Source organism: Alexandromys fortis, unplaced genomic scaffold (genome assembly GCF_014885135.2).
Source record: "Alexandromys fortis isolate MF-2015 unplaced genomic scaffold, M_Fortis_MF-2015_v1.1 scaffold_155, whole genome shotgun sequence".
Taxonomy (NCBI): Eukaryota; Metazoa; Chordata; class Mammalia; order Rodentia; family Cricetidae; genus Alexandromys; species Alexandromys fortis.
The window spans coordinates 1,485,092-1,505,419 of record NW_026068052.1 but is presented as its reverse complement, the minus strand read 5'-3'; the positions used below and the strand labels follow the sequence as shown (position 1 = coordinate 1,505,419).

Here is a 20,328-nt window from a genome sequence, read left to right as displayed (position 1 = left end):
ATATGATTTTCTTTGGGTTCTCCTTCTTAGTTAGCTTCTCTAAGAACCTGAATTATAGGCTCAATGTCCTTTATTTAGGGCTAGAAACCAAATATGAGTGAGTACATCCCATGTTCCTCTAATCACATCTTTTACCCATTTCTTAATTTGATTCTTTTCTAATTGTCAGGTTTTCTGTTTATTTACCTATTCTTAATTGAGTTCTCTGTTTTCTTCTTTAGTTTCAAATATCTTTTGGATAAAAGTAGCTTATAAAAACATGTGTCATGTGTTTTTGCAAATATTTCTCTGGCTTCCTTTTGTTTTTGTTTTTACTTTTTGTTTTCTGGTTTTGTGTGTGTTATTTTTGTCATTGTTTTGTTTTGTTTTGTTTTTGGAGTCAAGGTTTCTCTGTGTGTCCCTGGCTGTCCTGGAACTCTCTCTGCAGACAAGGTTGGCCTTAAACTCAGAGATTTACATTGCCTCTGCCTCCCAAGTGCATGGGCCACCATGCCCAGCATCCACAGCTTTTTTAAAAGTTCACTTAATGATACCATTTTCTGAACAGGTTTTAATTTTAAGGAAAACCAACTTAACTTTTTTCCCTCAGGTTATACTTCTGGTTTTCTTTCTAAAAGCTCATTACCAAGGCCAAAGTTGACTAGAGGTCTATTATGTTGTCTCATAAGATTTTTATCATTTTGTGTTTGAGGTTTGGATCTCTGATCCTTTTTGAGTTAATTTTGTGAAAGGCATAAAGTCTGTGTCAAGATTCATGTGTCTGCATGTAGATGCCCAATTGTTTTAGCACCTTGTATGAACCAATTATCAGTTTTCTGTTGGGTTGCCTTTTCTCCTTTGTCACAGATCAACTGACTCTATCTTTAGGTCTATTTTTATGTTCTGTGTTCTATTTCACTAATCTGTGTCTGTTATTTCTCCAATACCATGGTGGTTTGATTGCTATAGTCTTTTAGTTAATTTTGAATCAAAGAATGGCAGGCCTCCAACTTTATTTTTATTCTGCAATATCATATTTGATATTCTATATCTGTTACCTTTCTGTATAAACTTTGGATTCGGTTTGTTTTTTAATTCTTTGTATTGAGCTTTATATTTTCTTTACTCACCTCTCATCATCTCCCCTCCCCTTATACCCTCTCCCATGGTCCCAATGCTCCCAATTTACTCAGGAGAGCTTGTCTTTTTCTACTTCCCATCTAGATTAGATCCATGTATGTCTCTCTTAGGGTCCTCTTTGTTGCCTGGGTTCTCTGGGGTTGTGAATTGTAAGCTGGCTTTTCTTTGCTTTCTGTCTAAAAGCCACTTATAAGTGAGTACATATGATATTTGTCTTTTTGGGTCTGGGTTACCTCATTCAATATGATGTTTTATAAGTCAATCCATTTGCCCACAAATTTCAAGATGTCATTTTTTTTTTCAGCTGTAAATATACCACATTTTCCTTATCCATTCTTCAGTCAAGGGGCATTTAAGGTTGTTTCCAGGTCCTGGCTATTACAAATAATGCTGCTATGAACATAGTCGAGCATGTCCTTGTGGTATGATTGAGCATCCTTTGAGTATATACCCAAAACTGGTATAGCTGAGTCTTGAGATAGGTTGTTTCATAATTTTCTGAGAAATCGCCATACAGATATCGAAAGGGGCTGTACCAGTTTACACTCCCACCAGCAATGCAGGAGTATTCCCTTTACCCCACATCCTCTCCAGTATAAGTTGTCATCAGTGTTTTTGATCTTGGCCATTCTTACAGGTGTAAGATGGAATGTCAGAGTTGTTTTGATTTGCATTTCTCTGATGACTAAGGATATTGAGCATTTCCTTAAGTGTCTTTCAGCCATTTTAGATTCCTCTCTTGAGAGTTCTCTGTTTAGGTCTGTACTCCATCTTTTATTGGATTATTTGTTCTTTCGATGACCAATTTCTTGAGTTCTTTGTACATTTTGGAGATCGGCCCTCTGTCCAAAGTGGGGTTGGTGAAGGTCTTTTCCCATTCTCTAGGCTGCTTTTTTGTCTTGTTGACCATGTCCTTTGCTTTACAAAAGCTTCTTAGCTGCTGAATTTTATTTAAGATGTTTCCTACATCTATTGATATTGCTGGTTTTCCTCTTTAGCTTACTGATATAAGATAGATTGCGTTGACTAATTTCTAAGTTAATCTAGCCTTACATATAAGGAATAAATCTTCCTGGTTGTTGTCTCATTCCATTTTCTGTTATTGCAATAAAATGTCTAGAGCTAGAAAATTTATTTTAAGAATGTATAGTTAGTTCGTTTGTTTTTGAGTTAACATTGGCATGTGTACTAGGAGTTAGTTTTGGTCAACTTGACACAAGCTGGAGTCACCTGGAAAGAGAGTATCCCACAAGCCTGTAAACATGGTTCCTGCCTCTTCTCCTTCTTGAATTCTCTCAGTGATGGATTGTGATTGGGAGGTGTAAGCCAAATAAACCCTTTTCTCCTTGAGCTATTTTTGGTCAGTGTTTTAACACAGCAACAGAGAAACAAATGAGAATAGTAATCGGTGCCAGAGAGTAGGCTCTTGCCATGATGGACCTCACCATGTGGCTTATATGCCTTGGAATGCTTTGTGGGAGGAAGGAGAAGTTTGGAACTTTAGGCTAGAAGAACCATTGAATGAACTGTCCTGGGAATTTGAAAGAGACTGTTAGGAGAAATGCAGGTGATGGAGGTCTGACTTGTGAAGTTTCAAAGAAGCAAAGACTCTTAACCGGGTTGTTCATGTGTTATTTTGGATTAAGAATCCATGGAAGTAAAACATTTGTATAACTGGGAATGAGGTCTGTATCTCAGACCCCGCGCACACACACACACACACAGAGAGAGAGAGAGAGAGAGAGAGAGAGAGAGAGAGAGAGAGCGCGCTCCGAATCGATTTAGGATCTCAATGTAACACTTGAAACTCTGGAATTGCTAGAACTCATAGGGAGTACACAACAAGACACAAGCACAGATAGAAGCTTTCTGAATAAGGCACTGATTGCTCAGAAAATAAGGATAACAACTGACAAATTGGACCTTATTAAATTAAAAAGCTTTTTCTTGAAACAGAAATGGTTAATTGAGCTAAGAGGCAACCTGGAGAATGGGAGGAAAACCTTTGCCAGCTATAAACATGACAGAAGATTAATTTATAGAAGATACAAAGAACTCAAAACACTTAAACGTTAAGAAAACAACACAATCTGTGGACTATGAAATTGAATAGAGAGTTCTCAAAAGAGGAAATAAAAAAAAATGGCTAATAAGCACATTTAAAGGTGTTCAGCACCTCTAGCCATTGGGTAAATAAATGTAAGCCAAAACCCAGTTTGAGAGTCCCTCTCACCCCAGTTGCTGTGTCTTTAAGAAGCAAACAAGGGACAACAAACGCTGGTAGCGATGTGGGGAAGACTGGTGGTGGGTGTGAACATGTACAGTCGCTGTGGAAATCAGTGTGTATTCTCCTCAGAAAGCTAAAAATGAATCTGCCGCATGACCCAGCTCTACTATTCTTGGGTGTATGCCCAAAGGATTCTGTGACAGCAATACCTGCACATCTGTCTATGTTCATTCATGACTTCTTCATAATAGCTAGAAAAACAAATCAGCCTCAGCTTTGTGCTGGCTGGGTTGTTTTTTTTTTGTTGTTGTTGTTGTTGTTGTTGTTGTTGTTGTTGTTGTTGGTTGTTTTTTTGTCTTGACACAAGTGAGAGCTACTTGGGGAAAGGAAACCTCAAATGAGAAAATGCACCCAACTAGATTGGGTGGACCCATTCTATGGCAGGGTGTCACTACTCCTGAGCAAATTGTCCTGAGTTGTAGAAGAAAGCAGACTAAGCAAGCCATGAACACCAAGCCAGTAAGCATTCTCTATGGCTTCTGCTTCAGTTCCTGCCTCCAGGTTCCTACCTTGAGTTCCTGCCCTGACTTCCCTAAGGGATGAACTGGTGTGACCTTAGGTTGTAAGCTGAAATAAGCCTTTTCCTCCCAAGCTGCTTTTATTGTAGTGTTCTATTATAGGAATAGAAACCCCAAATAAGACTTATGTCCATCAACTGATAAAGGCATAATGAAAATTTATGAAACAGTTTCACAATGGAATTTTCCATTCAATACTAAAAAATGAAATTATGAATATTTTAGGAAAATTGATGGAACTGGAAAAATATACTGAGGAAAAGACCTAGAAAGATAAATTCTGCATGTTTCCTCCTATATGTAGATCATAATTTCAGAATTTTAGATTTTGTGTTTGACTTAGAATATCTACAGGGAACAGGGGGTTATATAAGCCTGGGTTGGGAAAAGAGGCCTGAATGGGAAAAACAATAGAACTCGTGTGGAATGAGATTACAGGGAGAAAGACTAATAAGGTGGTAATGTTTAAATAGGAAGGAGCCGACAAAGGACAGGAGGAGCTAGAGACAGAGAGTTAAGCAAAACTAAGGATGGAAGAAGATCTATGAACATCTCCCTATGAGGTGATGATCAAGAAGCTCTCACAGCCCTCCAAAGCAACACAGGCTATTGCCGTCATTCTTGGTTTCCCACCAGAATGAGACAGGAAGACTCTGTAGCTGAAGACATCACATACCTTGGTTATATGACATAGACAAATGAAGCTGGACCTTAACTGGAAACTCCCTCCCTATTGGCTAACATATATTGTGCCAGAAGATGCAATGTAGGATGCTAGGGGAGAAAACTCGCCAATACAAAACTCATCAACACTTTCACCTAGATGCAGATCTCGTGTCCTATCATACCACTTACCCGCCAAGACGTATCCATTGGTGCAACAGTTGATGAGTATTATGAGGGCAACTAAGCACTCTATGATAAATTGAGACCTGCTCCACAGAAGAATTCATGCCTGATGCTCTAAACCTTGTTTTAAAAAAGACTCTTGGAGTTTTCTAATATTGTTTTGCTAAATGAACATGGCAGCAAACCACTTTCTAAATATTTGTATTTATATTTATACCCATATACACAGGGTATTCTCAGCCTTAGGGAAACTTCTTTTTATATAAATAGCAGTGAGTGACGACTCATAGCTGAGAATAAGTAACTGTTGAGTACTCAGGCCTAAACAATAGCACCACTTCTGAAGCTCAGGGAACATCATGACTGAGGTGTAGAAAGAATCTGAGAACCAGATGATGGGGAGAAGGTTTGTAAAATGCTTCCTTCTGGGCATGATCCCGTTATTGCAGTTATGAGCTCAGAGCAGCTACAGTTGTCTGCACTGGACCTGCACAAACTGGAGTCTGTCAGCAACCCGTCATGAGGGAGAGAAGTGCATATGGCTCACTGGCCCCTGGAAAGCTACTGGCTATTTACAGAGCTTAGGGAAGGGAGTCCGTGTGTCCAGCTGTGTAGTCGCTGGTGAGCCCACTGTGCCCCGGTGGATAGTTCGATATCCACCGTCACATGGACAGCCCTGGCTATTGCTTGTTTCATGAATCCATAAGCCATAACCATGGAATATATATTTCCTATTATTATTTTGAACAAAACTGTTATCTACTAAATTTAGAATAAAAGATAAAGTGTTTTAAGTTATATTACTTCCTGAAATTTATTATTTTTAGTTTTAAAAATAAAATTTAACTGCATATTTCCCCTTTCCCTTTCTTCCCTCTTTCCCCTCCCTGTTCCTCCTTACCTTGCTTCCTTCCAAAATCATGGCCTTTTTCTTTGTTGCATATATAAATACTTAAATAAGTGTGAGCTGTTGAGTCCATTTAATGTTACGCGTGTGCATATGACTTCAGGGCTGACCACTTGGTCTTGAATAACCAATTAAGGGGCTCATCCCTGGGAAGGACTATTTCTCCCCCTCCACAGTAGTTGTTCCTTGCCTGTGTTTCTTTGTCTGGGTGAGGCCTATGAGATTTCCCCTTTCCATGTTAGCATGACTATTTGTCTTGTCCTTCTTTACATCTCATTTCTTTATCTTCCTTTATCTCTTCTCTAACTCACTTCCCTTCTTTATGTGGATCCAAATTTCTGACCTCTGTCATATATCCCTTCTCTGTTAACATTTGTTCCAAGGTATATCTACTGGCAAAAAAGTTCCTCAATGTTTGTGTTTTAAAGAAGAATGTCATGGGATACAGAATTCCAGCATGTTCGTTTTACTTCATTGATCCTCGAATAAAGATGAAGTATGTAGTGTTCCCTGGTAGAGCAGATGAGGAATCAGAAAGAAACTCACTTTCTTTATGACCATTCTGTGGTTGGTTTAGAACTAGAATCTCATTGGGCTGTGCTAACCCTGATTCTATCATAAGGCATTCTTTTCCTAGTGGCTGAAAAGCAGACTGTGTGAGCATGTCGATCAAAGCCTGGCTCATCTCAACTTTACTCTTATCAAAGCAGTCCGAACTACTTCACAGCTCTCTGCCCCACTCTGATATATCTGCGGGGTTGTGCATCTAGAAAGTATGACCATTACAAATAGGGGGGATTTGAAGGATATAGAAATGTTGGTTCTTATCGTGAAACCCATATGTGACAGCAGTAATACTTCCAAATAGGTAAGAATAAGTTTCTGAAGCATATTAAGAAAACATAATTGAGAAGAAGCTATTGATTTGGTCTCTCTTACTTAGTTCTTCCAGTATGCGACAGCTCTAGCTCCCTAGCATGGCCTTGAAGAGAACGGAGTGGATGTGACCGTTATAGGGGCTGGGCTTAGAGGCCCATGTTGAATTCATAAGAATGATTTATTGGCCATAGCGAGTGATGTTAGAACAAAAAGGAATCCTTATATTGTTGAGATGATGTACTCCTTAGTGCTTTGGGAAATGTGATATAATCTAATAACAATCTCATCTATACTTTTGTGTCCCCCACAAGGGATATGACAAATTGCTTACTAAGCAGTTCTATGGGAGCCCTTCTGTGACCAGAAAAGAAGTAGAAGAAAGGATTTTGAGGACCCTTTTAATAGTACATTATATTTATTATAATTTTTAATTATATTAAAACTTAAAACAACATAAATGCCCATCAAAGATGATTAATTAAATGCTTCAATATTGAAAACAGTGTAACTAGGAAGAGTGACGGGGGACAAGACACAGGGTACTGAAAGTTGTGAATGTGATAAATTATATCATTGCATAGAAGAAAATGGTGACATGACACCACTGTGTCTAATTAACATATGCTAATAAACTAAAGAATCAGTTGAAAGTAAATTTGAAAAATATTAACAAACATAATATAGAAATACAATTATTTAGATAGAAAAAGAAAAATTGAAGATGTTGCCTAGTGTGTTCAAGTCCTTGGTTTTGATCAACAGCACTGCAAAAACAGGCAAATACTTTTCATACAAAGAGAACAAGAAACAATATTTTAATTTGATCACATTAAATAAAAATTTATATTAATATGCCTACAAGCTTTCTAAATAAGCATAAATAGTTAAGCATGCTTATTAATGGGCACTTTATATTTCTCTCATCCTTGTTTTAGTCTTTTCTTCTATCCTTTTTTATTTTTATTATTTTTATTTTATTGATTTTTATTGAGCTCTACATTTTTCTCTGATCCCCTCCCCTTCAACCCTCCCTCAAGGTTCCCATGCTCCCAATTTGCTCAGCAGATCTTGTCTTTTTCTAATTCCCATGTAGATTAGATCTATGTATGTCTCTCTCTTAGTGTCCTCATTATTGTCTAGGTTTTCTGGTATTGTGGTTTGTAGGCTGATTTTATTTGCTGTATGTTTTAAAACCACCTATGAGTGAGTACATGTGATAATTGTCTTTCTGGGTCTGAATTACCTCACTAAAATAAAGTTTTCTAGCTTCGTCCATTTTCCTGCAAAATTCAAGATGTCGTTATTTTTTCTGCTGTGTAGTACTCCATTGTGTAAATGTACCACATTTTCCTTATCCATTCTTCAGTCGAGAGGCATTTAGGTTGTTTCCAGGTTCTGGCTATGCCAAACAATGCTGCTATGAACATAGTTGAGCAGATGTCCTTGTGGCACGATTGAGCATCCTTTGGATATATACCCAAAAGTAGTATTACTGGGTCTTGTCTCTGATCCTTTTTATGTGTGTTTTACATGTAAAAAGAATGTCTGCTATAAAAAATGAAAACCTTTTTTAATTTTAAAATATTTTCATTTTAATATGGGTTTTTATTGAATCTTTGAGAATTTCATGCAGGCATGCATGTGATATACTTTGATCCTATTTACTCCCACTTCTTCCCTTAACTCAGCCCAGCCCCTGGCAGCTTCCTGTCCCTCCTTTTTTCATTTTACTATGTATTTTATTAGTTCTTTGAGAATTTTGTACAGTGTGTTTTGTTAATATTCTCCCAACTCCTTCCAGATCCACCCTCTTTCTCTACCCAACCAATTCTGTGTCTTTTTTTTTTAATGCATCAAGTACAATTTGTGCTGTCCAAATACTCTTCTTGTATGGCCTTCCACTGGAGCACGGTCAAGCAGCAGGTGCCACACCCTTAAAGAAAACTGACTCTCGCTCTCCCAGCAGCTGTCAGTTGCCAACAACTGCCTAGCTAGGGGTGTGACTTCATATACAGCTCCCCATTCCCTGTTGGGATTTTATCTGGATTGAGCTTCTGAGGGTCTTGTGCATGCTGTCCCACTGCTGTGATCTCATATGTGCAATTTCCCCGCTGTCTCCAGAAAACAGTTTCCTTGTATTTCCCCACCACGTCTGGCTCTTAAAGTCTTTCTGCCCCCTCTTCTTCCACAATGCTCCCTGAGTCTTGGGATCAGCAGTGTGATATAGATTTCTCATTTAGGATTGAACACTCTGCAGACTCATTCCCTGCACCTTGAGCAGTCTGGCCTCTGTGTTAATTACTATCTACTACAAAAAGAAACTTCTCTGATGCGGGTTGAGAGAAGCATTAATCTATGGGTATAAACTGCAAGACAGAGTCAGTTTAATACTTATGCCCACTTAGCAGATTAATAGTAGTAGGCTCTCCTCTGGGGCCTGCCACCTCTTTAGACACAATTTCTTGGTCTGGATAATGGTGCCGGGTATAGGTTTCATCTTGGGAGTGGGCCTTAAGTTCAATCAACAAGTGATTGGTTACTTTCATGGCATTCATGCCATAATTGTACCAAATGGACATGTCTTGCCAGGCTGGTTGTAACACTCAGTGTTGACAGCTGGGGTAAGATTGAGGATTACTTTTCTCGTAATGGCATGCATCCATCACACCTTCTGGACTATAAAAGCTAACCAGTAGGCATGAAGTTTCCAGGTATTAGCTTGATTTCTACATGTTCTATGACTCAAATATGTGGTCCTTTCAGCAAAAGGGTCTTATCATAAAGTTCTGAAAGGTAGCCTAGAGTCTGTAATGTTCAGGGGTGGGGTGTCTAAAGGACCTCACTAGCCAACAACTCCAGAAGAGGTAACTCACTCTTGGCACTGAACTTCTTATTTGTTAGCCTATGGAATCTAGTAGGGTCATTTTGCCATGTAATAGCATAACTCTAAACTATGTATGTATGTGTGTGTTGTGTGTGTCTGCATGTATGTATGAAATAATATTTTAGGAACTTTCTACTATAGTAAGTTTCCATATGACACTTTGAAAGGGTCTTTAGTGTTAATTACTTTTTCCCATACTCCCTTATTCCCATTATTATCCCAAGCTCCCATTATGCCCCTTTACCCCATTATACCACGGTATTCTATCCCCTTCCCTTGAAAACCCCACTCTTGTGGCCCCTAATTCCCTAACCTTTATGGATATTCCAAATGAAACACATATCTGAAGATCCAAAACTAATATCCATTGTAGAGGCACACACCTTTAATCCTACCACTCTGTGAGTTCAAGGCTAAGCAGGCCTTCAGAGCAAGTTCCAGACCAACCAAGGTTACATAGAGACATTCTGTCTCAAAAACAAAAGGAAGAAAACAATAACAACAACAACTAACATCCATAAATGAGAAGAAAATACATGACATTTGCTGTTCTAGATCTGAGTTACCTCAGTCAGAATGTTCGTTTACTTGTAAATTTCATCATTTTGTTTTTCTTAACAGCTGAATAGTACCTTGTATAAATGTACCACATTTTCATTCTCCATTCATCAGCTGATGGACACCTAGGTTGTTTACATGTCTTGGCTAATCCACTGAGTCTAATTTGTGCTTGCCCATATACTTATGGGTGTGGGACCATCCACTGGGACAAAGTAGAGCAGGGGTCATGTCCTTAAAGAAAACTGACTCCCCCCATACATCCATGCTGCCTACTTTACTGGTTTGATATTCTCCAAGTGTTGCCTGGGCAGCCCCAGCTGCTGAGTTCATGAGTACAGCTACCGTGTCATGTCCAAAAGACACACTCCTCTTCCATGATTGACACTGAGGGTTATGGGCTGGAGGAAATAGGTCAGGTAGCTGTCTTAGTTTGGGTTACTGTTGCTGTGATGAAACACCATACAAAAGCAAGACGGAAAGGAAAGGGTTTATTTGGCTTACACTTCCACATCACAGTTCATTATCAAAGAATGGACAGGAGGCAAGAGCTGATACAGAGGCCATGGGGTGGGGGTATGTGCTGCTTACTGACTTGCTCCTCATGGCTTGCTCAGCCTGCTTTCTTATAGAGCCCAGGACCACAAGCCCAGGGATGGCATCATCCACATGGGCTGGGCCCTCCCCCATCAATCACTAATTAAGAAAATGCCCTACAGGCTTGCCTTCAGCCCAGTCTTATGGAGGCATTTTGTGAATTGAGACTCCCTCCTCTCAGATGACTACAGCTTATAACGAGTTGACATAAAACTGACCATTACAATACTTTATGGCTGAGCGTTCCACTAACACTCTGCGCTTTGACCACTTATGGTTTCTGCATGAACCACCATCTACTACACACTTCTCTGGTGAGGTCTGGAAACTGCACTACTAATCTCTGTGGAAAGAGATAGCAATTTAGAGAGCAGTGTGATTCTGTGTCCCTTTAGTAAAACAAATGGTAGTGGTAGATCCACCCCTGGAGCCTGCCAGCTCCCCAGTCAGAGATTCTTGGTCAGATTTATAGTAGAAATAATTTTTTAATTCCCTTTCCCAAGTCAGATGTAGTGTGGAATGACTGTAAGTCCAAACAAGAAAACTGCTCTGAGTTCTGAGTTCAAGGCCAGTCTGGGACACAAGTGAATTCCAGGCTAGACAGGGCTGCATAGAAAGACCCTCTTTCCAAAAACGAACAAATGAAACATGCACCCCTTTCCTTTTACCACTTGTACGTATAAGAAAAACGTCTTCCCTAGAACTTTTAGTCCTCAGCTCAACTAGCCAGCATGACTCCTGAGCTCCCCCTTACTTAGTACTTTCCTATCCAACTTGTAAGCTCTATGATGACGGTGTTCTGGCACTATTTACCATGCCACCTTCATAGGGATACCCAGAAAAGACCAGCTGGCCTGATTGCCTCAGAATCTGGTGCAATAGCACTACCCCTTAACGAGCTGAAGTGGCCAGGGCTAGGCCACCCTGGCTATGAGGGTAGGGCAGCTGCGGCAGCTGTCATCCCATGGCTCTTGCTTATGAGGCTGGAGTGGCTGACTGGCCACTGGGGTGGCTAACTGGTGAGGCTGAGCCCTTCTGTGTAAATCCCTCCTTAAACAGCTTTCTTATTCAAGAACAAGGCCCTTCTCAGGTTAAGTTGTTGTCCCTTACTCAGTCATAGCCTTGCTTCCCTGTCAGAACCTGTATGTGCATTCTCAGGAATGCTTAATAGTGTTTTGAAAAACAACATAAAGGAACCAGGGATAGCTCATACCTGTGTCCCAGCACTCAGGAGACTGAAGCACGCAGATTGCAGTTCAAGACCAACCTAGACTACACATTTAAACCCTAGCTCAGAAATCCAAAACACAAAGATGACAAAGGACTAGGAGGAGAAAGACATGAGGAAAAGAAGGATAAGAAAAGAGAAATTCATGATCTTCAGCTGCTCCACCGAACCTGAAACATCTTCCGCATAGTTCGCATGGTTCCTGCTGCTATATTTCTTTGTGAGGGCAATCTAAACACTTTGGGTTTTTTAAGGGACATACGCAGCTCTGAGGCCACACTGGAAATCCAGTTAGAAAGAGGTCAGACACTCTATTAGCTTCCTGTGAAACCCGATCTCATAGGTGGAGATCATTCTAGACTTGTTACAAGAATCAAGCTAGGTAATAGAGAGAAGTGTGATCCGTAAACTGTAGACTATAGAAATGCGCCTAAGGACAGCGATGGCAAGTTAGTGCTGCACAGTCTTGGTCTGTGGCAGTTTGGAACAGAGCTTTAGATTCATCTGAAGAAAGAAAAAACCTGAATCCCTATGAATAAAAGTGACTGAGATCTAAACTATATCTTTCTAGGTAGTGGTTGTTACCTAACGCCACTTAACTAAATTAAAAATATCTTTGGTTTTTTGCGTTCTCTCTAGTGATTAAACTGCTTTCCTTAAAAGCAATACATAAGAAGACACTTCAGGTTCCACTGCCAAAGAAACGGTTGGCATTTCCTTTAAAGCACCTATTAAGTTATGGTGAATTGCTGTGGGAGAGTGTGTGGGTGTGTGGCCCCCACACGCATGTACTGCAGTTGCTCTGTTCCAGTAACTAACCAATTCAGTCACAACAAAGAAGTGACTGGAAGGTAAGCTGCTGCTGATCTGCTCCATCCCTAAGAACAGCACCTCTTCCCTCCTAGTCTCCTCCTCCGAAATGTCGTGTCACAGCTTCCCCAAATGCTTGACTCTGCAACCTCAGGACTCGCAGAGCTCGTGGAATGCCGTCCTGAGGTTGTTGAGTTGTGCGTTTCTGGGCATTTCATCTCTACGAAGGAATACCCTTTCTCTCGTTCCCAACTAAAGTGGGAACTTGTTCGTCTTAAGGGAGGAATCCTCCATGTATTTTTTGTGGTCTCATCAGCAAACAAACAGATGGGAGAAGCTTGATAGTTGGGCAATAGATACCCTGTCTAAAACCTGGTGCATAGCTATGAGGGTCCCTTAAATTTGTAGTGCCTTGAGGGTCCCCCTTAGTGACTTTGTAGAGAATAACCATTTTTTAAATTTCTACTAACTTAATCTTCCATCTTCTATTTCTAATAGGTCCTGTTAAAAACAAGAAAAAGGGTAAGTTGAGCTCCTGATTTTATTATATGGTTGTGTCTTTTTAATTAGAAGTGAATGGGATAGGATTTTGCATTAATTTCTTTAAACATTAGTTATCTCTTGCTTTACTCAATCATTTATTTGAGTGTTGCACTTTATAAAGAGCAAGAATTAGTTTTTTAGTAACAAGTCATGGAAGATAGAATGACTCTAGCAACACATGCAAGTTATCTTTGTTCGATGATGATGACGATGATGACTTGTCCCTTGTGTCCTCCCCTTTCTCTTTCATTGGGGGTCAAACCTAGGGCCTTTGCCTTAAGAACATTAGGCAAAAGCTCTACCACTACACTCTATTCCAAGCCCTTATTTTTTGGTTCTTCCTTCTTGCTCCTTTTTGCATCTTTGTTTCCAGTTCATATTGATTTCCTTTCTTGCTCTGTCCACTACTTTCTTTTTTTTCCTTTCTCCCTCCTCTGTCAGCTCAGTTATCAGGCACGAAGGAAGACCTAAGGCCACTTATAGAGAAAAGAAACACTACCTATAGAAAGGAATCAATACTTTGGTTCTTAGCCTAAAAGCTGTTTTTATTCAATTTCCCATATGATCAAAGATGATACCTCTTGCTTTGAGAATTCAGTATCATTTTCTCTGTGATGAAGAAAAAGAGAAAAATTCTGTGCTGCCGTGTCACTCTGTTCCTTTCATGTTTATAAAGTAGATAGACGCTAGCTGGAGTGATTCACTGTGCTGTCCTAGGTTTCCTAAGTCCACTGCACCTAACAGGGAAGTCGCCAGGGGCACATGGAGTGCTTGCTTGCCTGCCTGAAAAAGAGAATCCAAAGAGAAATCAGGTTGTAGGGATTAGGCAAATGAAACCACTCCTTTGCACTAAAAGAACCAACTATAAAATCAGTTTATGCACCTGTTTGTTTCTGGGTTCTGACATGAAAGGAAGACAGGGATAATGTAAAACTAGTGAGTTTCCCCTTAAAAATTCTTCTTTTTCTCCCTGTCTGTATAATACTAGAAATGTGTAACCCAAGGCTTTAGGTGTGCTGGTCAGATGCTCTATTATTGGGCTACATCACTAGCCCTCTTTTACTTTCTTTGAGAGAGACATGATCTCATTTAGTTGTTCAGGCTAGCCTTGAACTCACTCTGTAGCCCAGGCTGACCTTAAGCTTGGTGATCTGCATGACTAGGCCTCCCGAGTAGCTTGGATTGTAGACCTTACAACTCTTTACCAGGGCTGTAAGGTAGCTCAGCTGTTAAAAGAGGACTTGGGTGTGGTTTCCAGTTTCTGCAAGATGCCTCACAACTTTCTGTAATTCCAGTTCCAGGGGATTATTATAATGCCTTCTGGTTTCCTCAGGCACCAGGCATGCATGCAGTCTACATACACACACACACACACACACACACACACACACACACACACACACAGCAAAAGACATAAAATAAAATAGTTAAATGTCAAAAGGCTCTTTAAGTGATTTTGTCTGTTTAGATTTAAGGAGCAGTCTAGAGCATTTGCAAGTGCCTGAACCGGCTAGCTGCAGGGGTAGCGGAGCAACCCTCCCAGCACTAGAGTGCTCTCCCACTTCGGGTGCCCTTAGCTCCATGTCATGTCGATCGTGTCATCCTGCTGAAAAGAAAAGGCTGCAAATTTGCCCAGCTCTCTGAGACCTGACCTGAACAAAGTAAACACCAGGGAGCTGAAGTGAGCACGGAGTCCTTCTGCTTGTTCCCAAGTGTTAGCTGCTAGGATGTTCTGTCTTTTAAAAAAGAAAATTTGAGTTTCAAGTATTTGGTTCTTAACTCATCGCATCTCTTCAAGATAGAAATTATAACTCACATCATTGCCTGGCATTGTATGAAACATTATTGGGAAGAAAATTCGCATAAGCCTTAAACATCCACTTTGTTTAAAAGTGATTTAGACGCCATTTAATATGGATTTCCTTGGACACAGTGAGCAGGCACATACTTGAAGAGGTAAATTGAATTGTTCACTTAATTTTCACCCTTTAATGGAATTCTCCTGCTCCCGCAGCTCTCTCCCTCTCCCTTCTCATTGCACCCTTTCTTTCCTGCCTCCAGCCCCAGCCTCCCTTTACTCACTTGCTTTCCATTCGTTGCTCTTTCAGCATTTGGAGCTCAGCTGAAAGGTTAGGGAAATGCCCCTTTGATGCACCTTAGCTTTGAACTGATGTGATTGTTCTTTCATCCAAGACTACACAGGGTGACTTTCTCAGTGCAAACGTCTCTAAGCTTTTGTATCATGAAGTATTCTGTCAAAGTTAGGGAATCTAAAGAAGGAATTCAATCTCTTGGTCCAGGGGTAATTTTTGGCATACTGTTCTCTGGCCCTAACTTTCTATAGGAATGAAACTATGAGGAGCTTCCTTGTCCAAGTGCAGGGAAGCAGAGGGCCAGCTGCAGAAGCAGATTCCAGTGGGAACTTTTTCTCGGACGCCTTCGAACATTTTCATAAGTGATCACTCTCTGTTTATACTGCAGCAGTTATTTTCTTGGACTGGAGGAGGCTCTGGATGGAATTCTTCTAAAATTACATTAAGCAATTATAGGGGACTCACATTCTTGGAGCTAAAGCTTGTGCTACCCACAGAACACCCTCTGGCTGGAAAATCTCTGCGAGGCCTAGAAATACTGGAACCCAGGGCAGCCTACTGTGCATCAACTTCTATGCCTACTCAACTAGAAAATAAGGAGGAAGAAGCACAGCACGCATCCAACTGACAATAGTCAGTCTTTCTTGTGCAGTAGCAGTCTCATAGAGACAGAAAGCACTGAGGCCAAGCTCCTCCTTTCCCAGATGGAGATGCTAAGGGTCAAAGTGACTCTGTGGCAGGGCTGGGGCTGACATTCTTGTCTCCAGAGTCCAGATCCTGGGTTCTTTCCACTACAGTAACTAGAATTGCAATTTGGGTGCCGAATAAGCCTAGTTTGGAAGCTACACAAATCCAAAGGGAGATAGTTTTCCTATTCAGCATCTTAAATTGAATATGTATAGAAACTGGGCAAATCCAATCTTAACTGCAAAACTCAGGGCAAATGCCATATTTGGGTCCTCTACGTCTTTAAGGCCTTCTTGAAGGAATATTCTCAGGACTGCTCTTTCGTCTCTGAAGAAGAGTGTGGTTAGACATGGATGCTTGGTCTCTTTATAGGCCTTTCCTTGAATACTTGAGTTTTTATAGACATGAACCATTATTCTTAAAGGAGGACCTGATAAATCATGACAGAATTTTCCAGACTAAAATGTCTGAGAGTTGGAACCAGTCAGACATTTTTAAAGTAAAAGTGTCCTGGTAGTTATTTTGTTGTTGTTGCTGTTGTTTGTTGATTTGGGGGGTTGGTTTGTTTGTCAACTTCACACAAGCTCGAGTTATTTGGGAAGCAGAGCCTCAGTTAAGAAAATGCCTCCATCAAATTGCCTGGAGGCAACTATGTGAAGCATCTTCTTAATTAGTGATTGGCATGGGCAGGCCCATCCCATGGTGGGTGGAACCACCTGGGGCAGGTGGTTCTGAGTTGTAGAAGAAAGCAGTCTGAACAAGTCCTGCAGAGCAAGCCAGTAAGTAGTGTTCCTCTGGGGTCCCTGCTTCAGTTCCTGCCTCCAGGTTCCTGCCTTGAGTCGCTACTTTGGCTTCCCTCAAAGGACTCAAAAAAAAAAAAAAAAAACCTTTCCTCCTCAAGTTGCTTTTGGTTATGGTGTTTTATCATAGCAGTAGAAACCCTAAGACAGAAAGTAAATATATATATATTTGAAACTAAGAAACTGTCTTGGGGAAGGTAACTGTAAGAGATTTCCAATCCTAGGACTTCCATTGAAATTCTAAGAGCATAGAAAGAAGAGAAAGAAACCTACCATAACGACCTACAGCCGTTTGCTGGGTCTGCTCAAAACCAAAAGCAAGTCTATAGGAGGAGCAGTTATGCCTCACTTCCCATGACTGCGCCCTAGAAGAAATGGTAGAAGGACTAGCATATGAAATGGGAGGGCTGGGTTTGTTCTGGAAAGACAGTGAGGAGAAAAGGAGAAGGAATTGGTAGACCAGATAAACAATGCATTTGAGAATACAGCCTCTAATGAACATCTCTGGGAAAGTCGATTATTTTGCCTACAAAGATGGAAGTTGATAGGTAACCTAATATCTTTGAGTATATGAGTCTTATGTATATGGTGACAACTACTCTTTCCTGGCTACACAAAGAATAGAATGAAAGTTCAAATGGCCACAGGAGGGATTTCAGTTCAATATACCAAAGAACTTCCTAACAGTGAGCTGTGAGGGGTGATAAACACTGGAACATGGAACCAAGAGAGTCTGCAGAAATTCCTTTCCCAGGGATCCTTAAAAATAGAGTTTAGAAAGGTCAGCTGAGAAAGCAGAGCCTGCTGCCTCCTCATCAGGTCTGTCTCTGCCTGCTATTCCTTCTTTTCTGTTGTCTCTTGATAGCTTTGGTCTCTCGCTCTCTCTCTCCACCTTCATCTCCAAACCGCCTTCTCCCTCCCCTTTTGCAGCCAGTGCTGCCCCTGTCCTGCCCCCAGCCCCTGCACAATTGACTCCTGGCAAATCTTCCTGGAGCTGACGGTGTTCATGGGGTCAGACTTCCATTATCTTTTGGTTAAGCACAGGTCTACCCAACTGGTCATGAAATGAAGCCCCACACTTATCAACACTCGTCAAATTCTAAAAAGAACCGTCAAGGTACTTTACTAAGTCTGGTTTCCTAATAGTGCTCATCCTTTGGACCAGATCAAAGCCTCCTTTTTGAAGTTTGCCTGACCTGTTTTAGCATTTGGTCCCTCTCATCAATGTGGCACTTCTAATATCTCATAACCTTTTCCTACTGCACTGGGATCCTTAAGGGCTGTTTATTTCTGTGTCCTCAAATCTTCCCTGAAATGTGGGTCAGACAGAGGAGTATAAACATGTTCAGCTCTTTAGCAAAGACTCCTAGATGGCTGACCTCGTGTCATTGGGAGTCTCTACAACTCCCGAGGGTACACTTGTGACAGTACATTTTTAACAGTAACTGACTCCAAATATAACACTGAATCCTGTGATTATAGGAAAGAAAGCAGGGCCCCCTGGGCCCAATGGCCCCCCAGGACCTCCAGGACCTCCAGGACCCCAGGGACCCCCAGGGATTCCAGGAATTCCTGGGATTCCAGGAACAACTGTTATGGGACCACCTGGCCCTCCTGGCCCTCCTGGTCCTCAAGGACCCCCTGGCCTCCAAGGACCTTCTGGTGAGTTCTCCTGTCTCCCACCCCTTAGAAACCTTGTCAGTACTTTTGTAGAGCAGAAGCAGGTGATCTTCAAACAGTGGTGATGTACAGTAAGAAATCCATAGTACAGTGGAGAGCTAGAAACTGAACAAGCTCTGATAGGGCCTGGCCTGCTCTAACTCTTGTTGAGATCAAGCTGTGCCAGACAGGCCATCTGTTCTTGCCCCATGCCAACCCTTCCATCACATTCTGTCTTTGGCTCTAGACTTCCATATAGTGAGCCAATAAACTCATATGAGCCAAAAACAGAGGTATGAGAAAGAGGTTCCGGCCCTTCACTGGAGTTCCTGTAGTTATAGATTTGGCCTACTCTGATTTTCAACATGGAGTGGCACATGATGTTTCATGGAAATAGTTTGTAAGGAGGAATGTCGGGGACTGGACAAAATGGCAACCCTGTTACAGTTTCTTCCCGTGGACTCTGAGAGTCCTTTCCCACTCGTGTGGACAGTAGCCACTTCTAGTCACGTGGGTAGAAATTTATGAATCACTCAGGCTGTGGCTGTAGCAAACCCAGACACCAAGACCACTCTGTCCCTGAGCCAAGTACTCCTCACACTACACTCCATCCTTAAATACCGTGCTGCTCATTCAAATGCCATCCCATCCCTTTGCGTCTTTCTGCTGGAGCCCAGCAGGGCACGCAACAGGTACAGCTGCAGATGTGAGGCTGCCTAATTAGAGTTGACAGGAGGCAGCCCGCCTGCACTCCTGCTAGTTGTTAGTTCCTTCTCCTGCTCCCATCCTGTGTCTTAGGTTTTTGAAGAAATGGATTCTTACAGCTGAATCCTCCAGGTCTAAAATTTCAGCCGCAGGACTCGGATTCTTTCCCTTATAATTCAAGCAGGGCTCAGCAGTGTTACCATGGCCACGAGAGATAAAGTTGCTTTTTTTTTTAATCCAATCATTCCACAAATATTAATTGAGCAATTTCTGTGTACAAAGAACTATATTGCTAAGTGGTCCCTGGTCTCATAGACCTAGAGTCTAAGAGACACACGTAAAGAAACAAGATCTTTATAAATGACAGTGGTCCTTGTGAAGCCAGTAAGAAAAGAACAAAGGGCTAAAAAAGCAAGTGCCATTGTCTTGGGGACACACAATGACAGGCATAGCATAGCCTCTTGTTCTTCGTGGGTGCACAGTGGGACTTGCCTTGGGCCAGTATTGGCTAGAGACCAACTTCGCTGCTGGGATGTGGACCCTCTGAAGATAAGGGTCAGGGGCAAGAATAGGAAGGAGAGGATATTCTCTCCCATTGACAGGCCCACGTTGTGCTGTGACTTCCTGCAGCTGTGGGCCTTGAGAAGCAAATTCCTCCAGGGATGGCTATGGGAATCCTAGTTCTGCCCCTGGCTGCAGAACTGAGAGAGCGAGCGGGAGAAAAGAGCCGGCACTGACTGCCCTGTCCTATTTTGCAGGTGCTGCTGATAAAACTGGAACTCGAGAAAACCAGGTTGGCTGGGGATCACTGTCTTTCTGGGGAGGAGGGATGGCCTCAGGCTTGGAGTCACCTTGGAGTCTATTCCCTATGAAATTCCATGAGGCTTTATGTTCTGTTGCCCTGGAGGTTCCGAGGTTTTCCCTGGCAGCCACTGCCAAGGTCTGAATTGAAAAGCTTTGCCCCAAAGATGTGCCTTTAGCTAAGGGAACAGAGTCTTGCCTGGACCATTCTACTCACTCCATGAGTGACGGAGGGTCACTACAGCCACGTTCAGTAGTCTATAAAAATTACCTGCCTATACACCTAGGCCTCTGGCTTCCAAGCCACCCCAGATACCTGAAGGGCACGCAGACTGCCTGGACTCTGGAGCTGAGAAGTTTAAGCGTATGTCCTTGAAAAGCAGCCAACTAGCTCTAGGCTGTGG

At 41.6% G+C, this 20,328-nt stretch overlaps 1 protein-coding gene across 6 annotated transcripts in view; it reads left to right on the top strand.

The window, feature by feature from the left end:
* Eda (ectodysplasin A) overlaps positions 1-20,328 on the top strand; it is a 376,644-nt gene that overhangs the window by 346,796 nt on the left and 9,520 nt on the right. For all 6 annotated transcript variants that reach the window (XM_050119668.1, XM_050119666.1, XM_050119669.1 and 3 more), the window contains exons 3-5: positions 13,135-13,158; positions 18,242-18,421; positions 19,882-19,916. In XM_050119668.1, the coding sequence (XP_049975625.1) occupies positions 13,135-13,158; positions 18,242-18,421; positions 19,882-19,916 (239 nt within the window). The remainder of the gene's footprint in view (positions 1-13,134; positions 13,159-18,241; positions 18,422-19,881; positions 19,917-20,328) is intronic.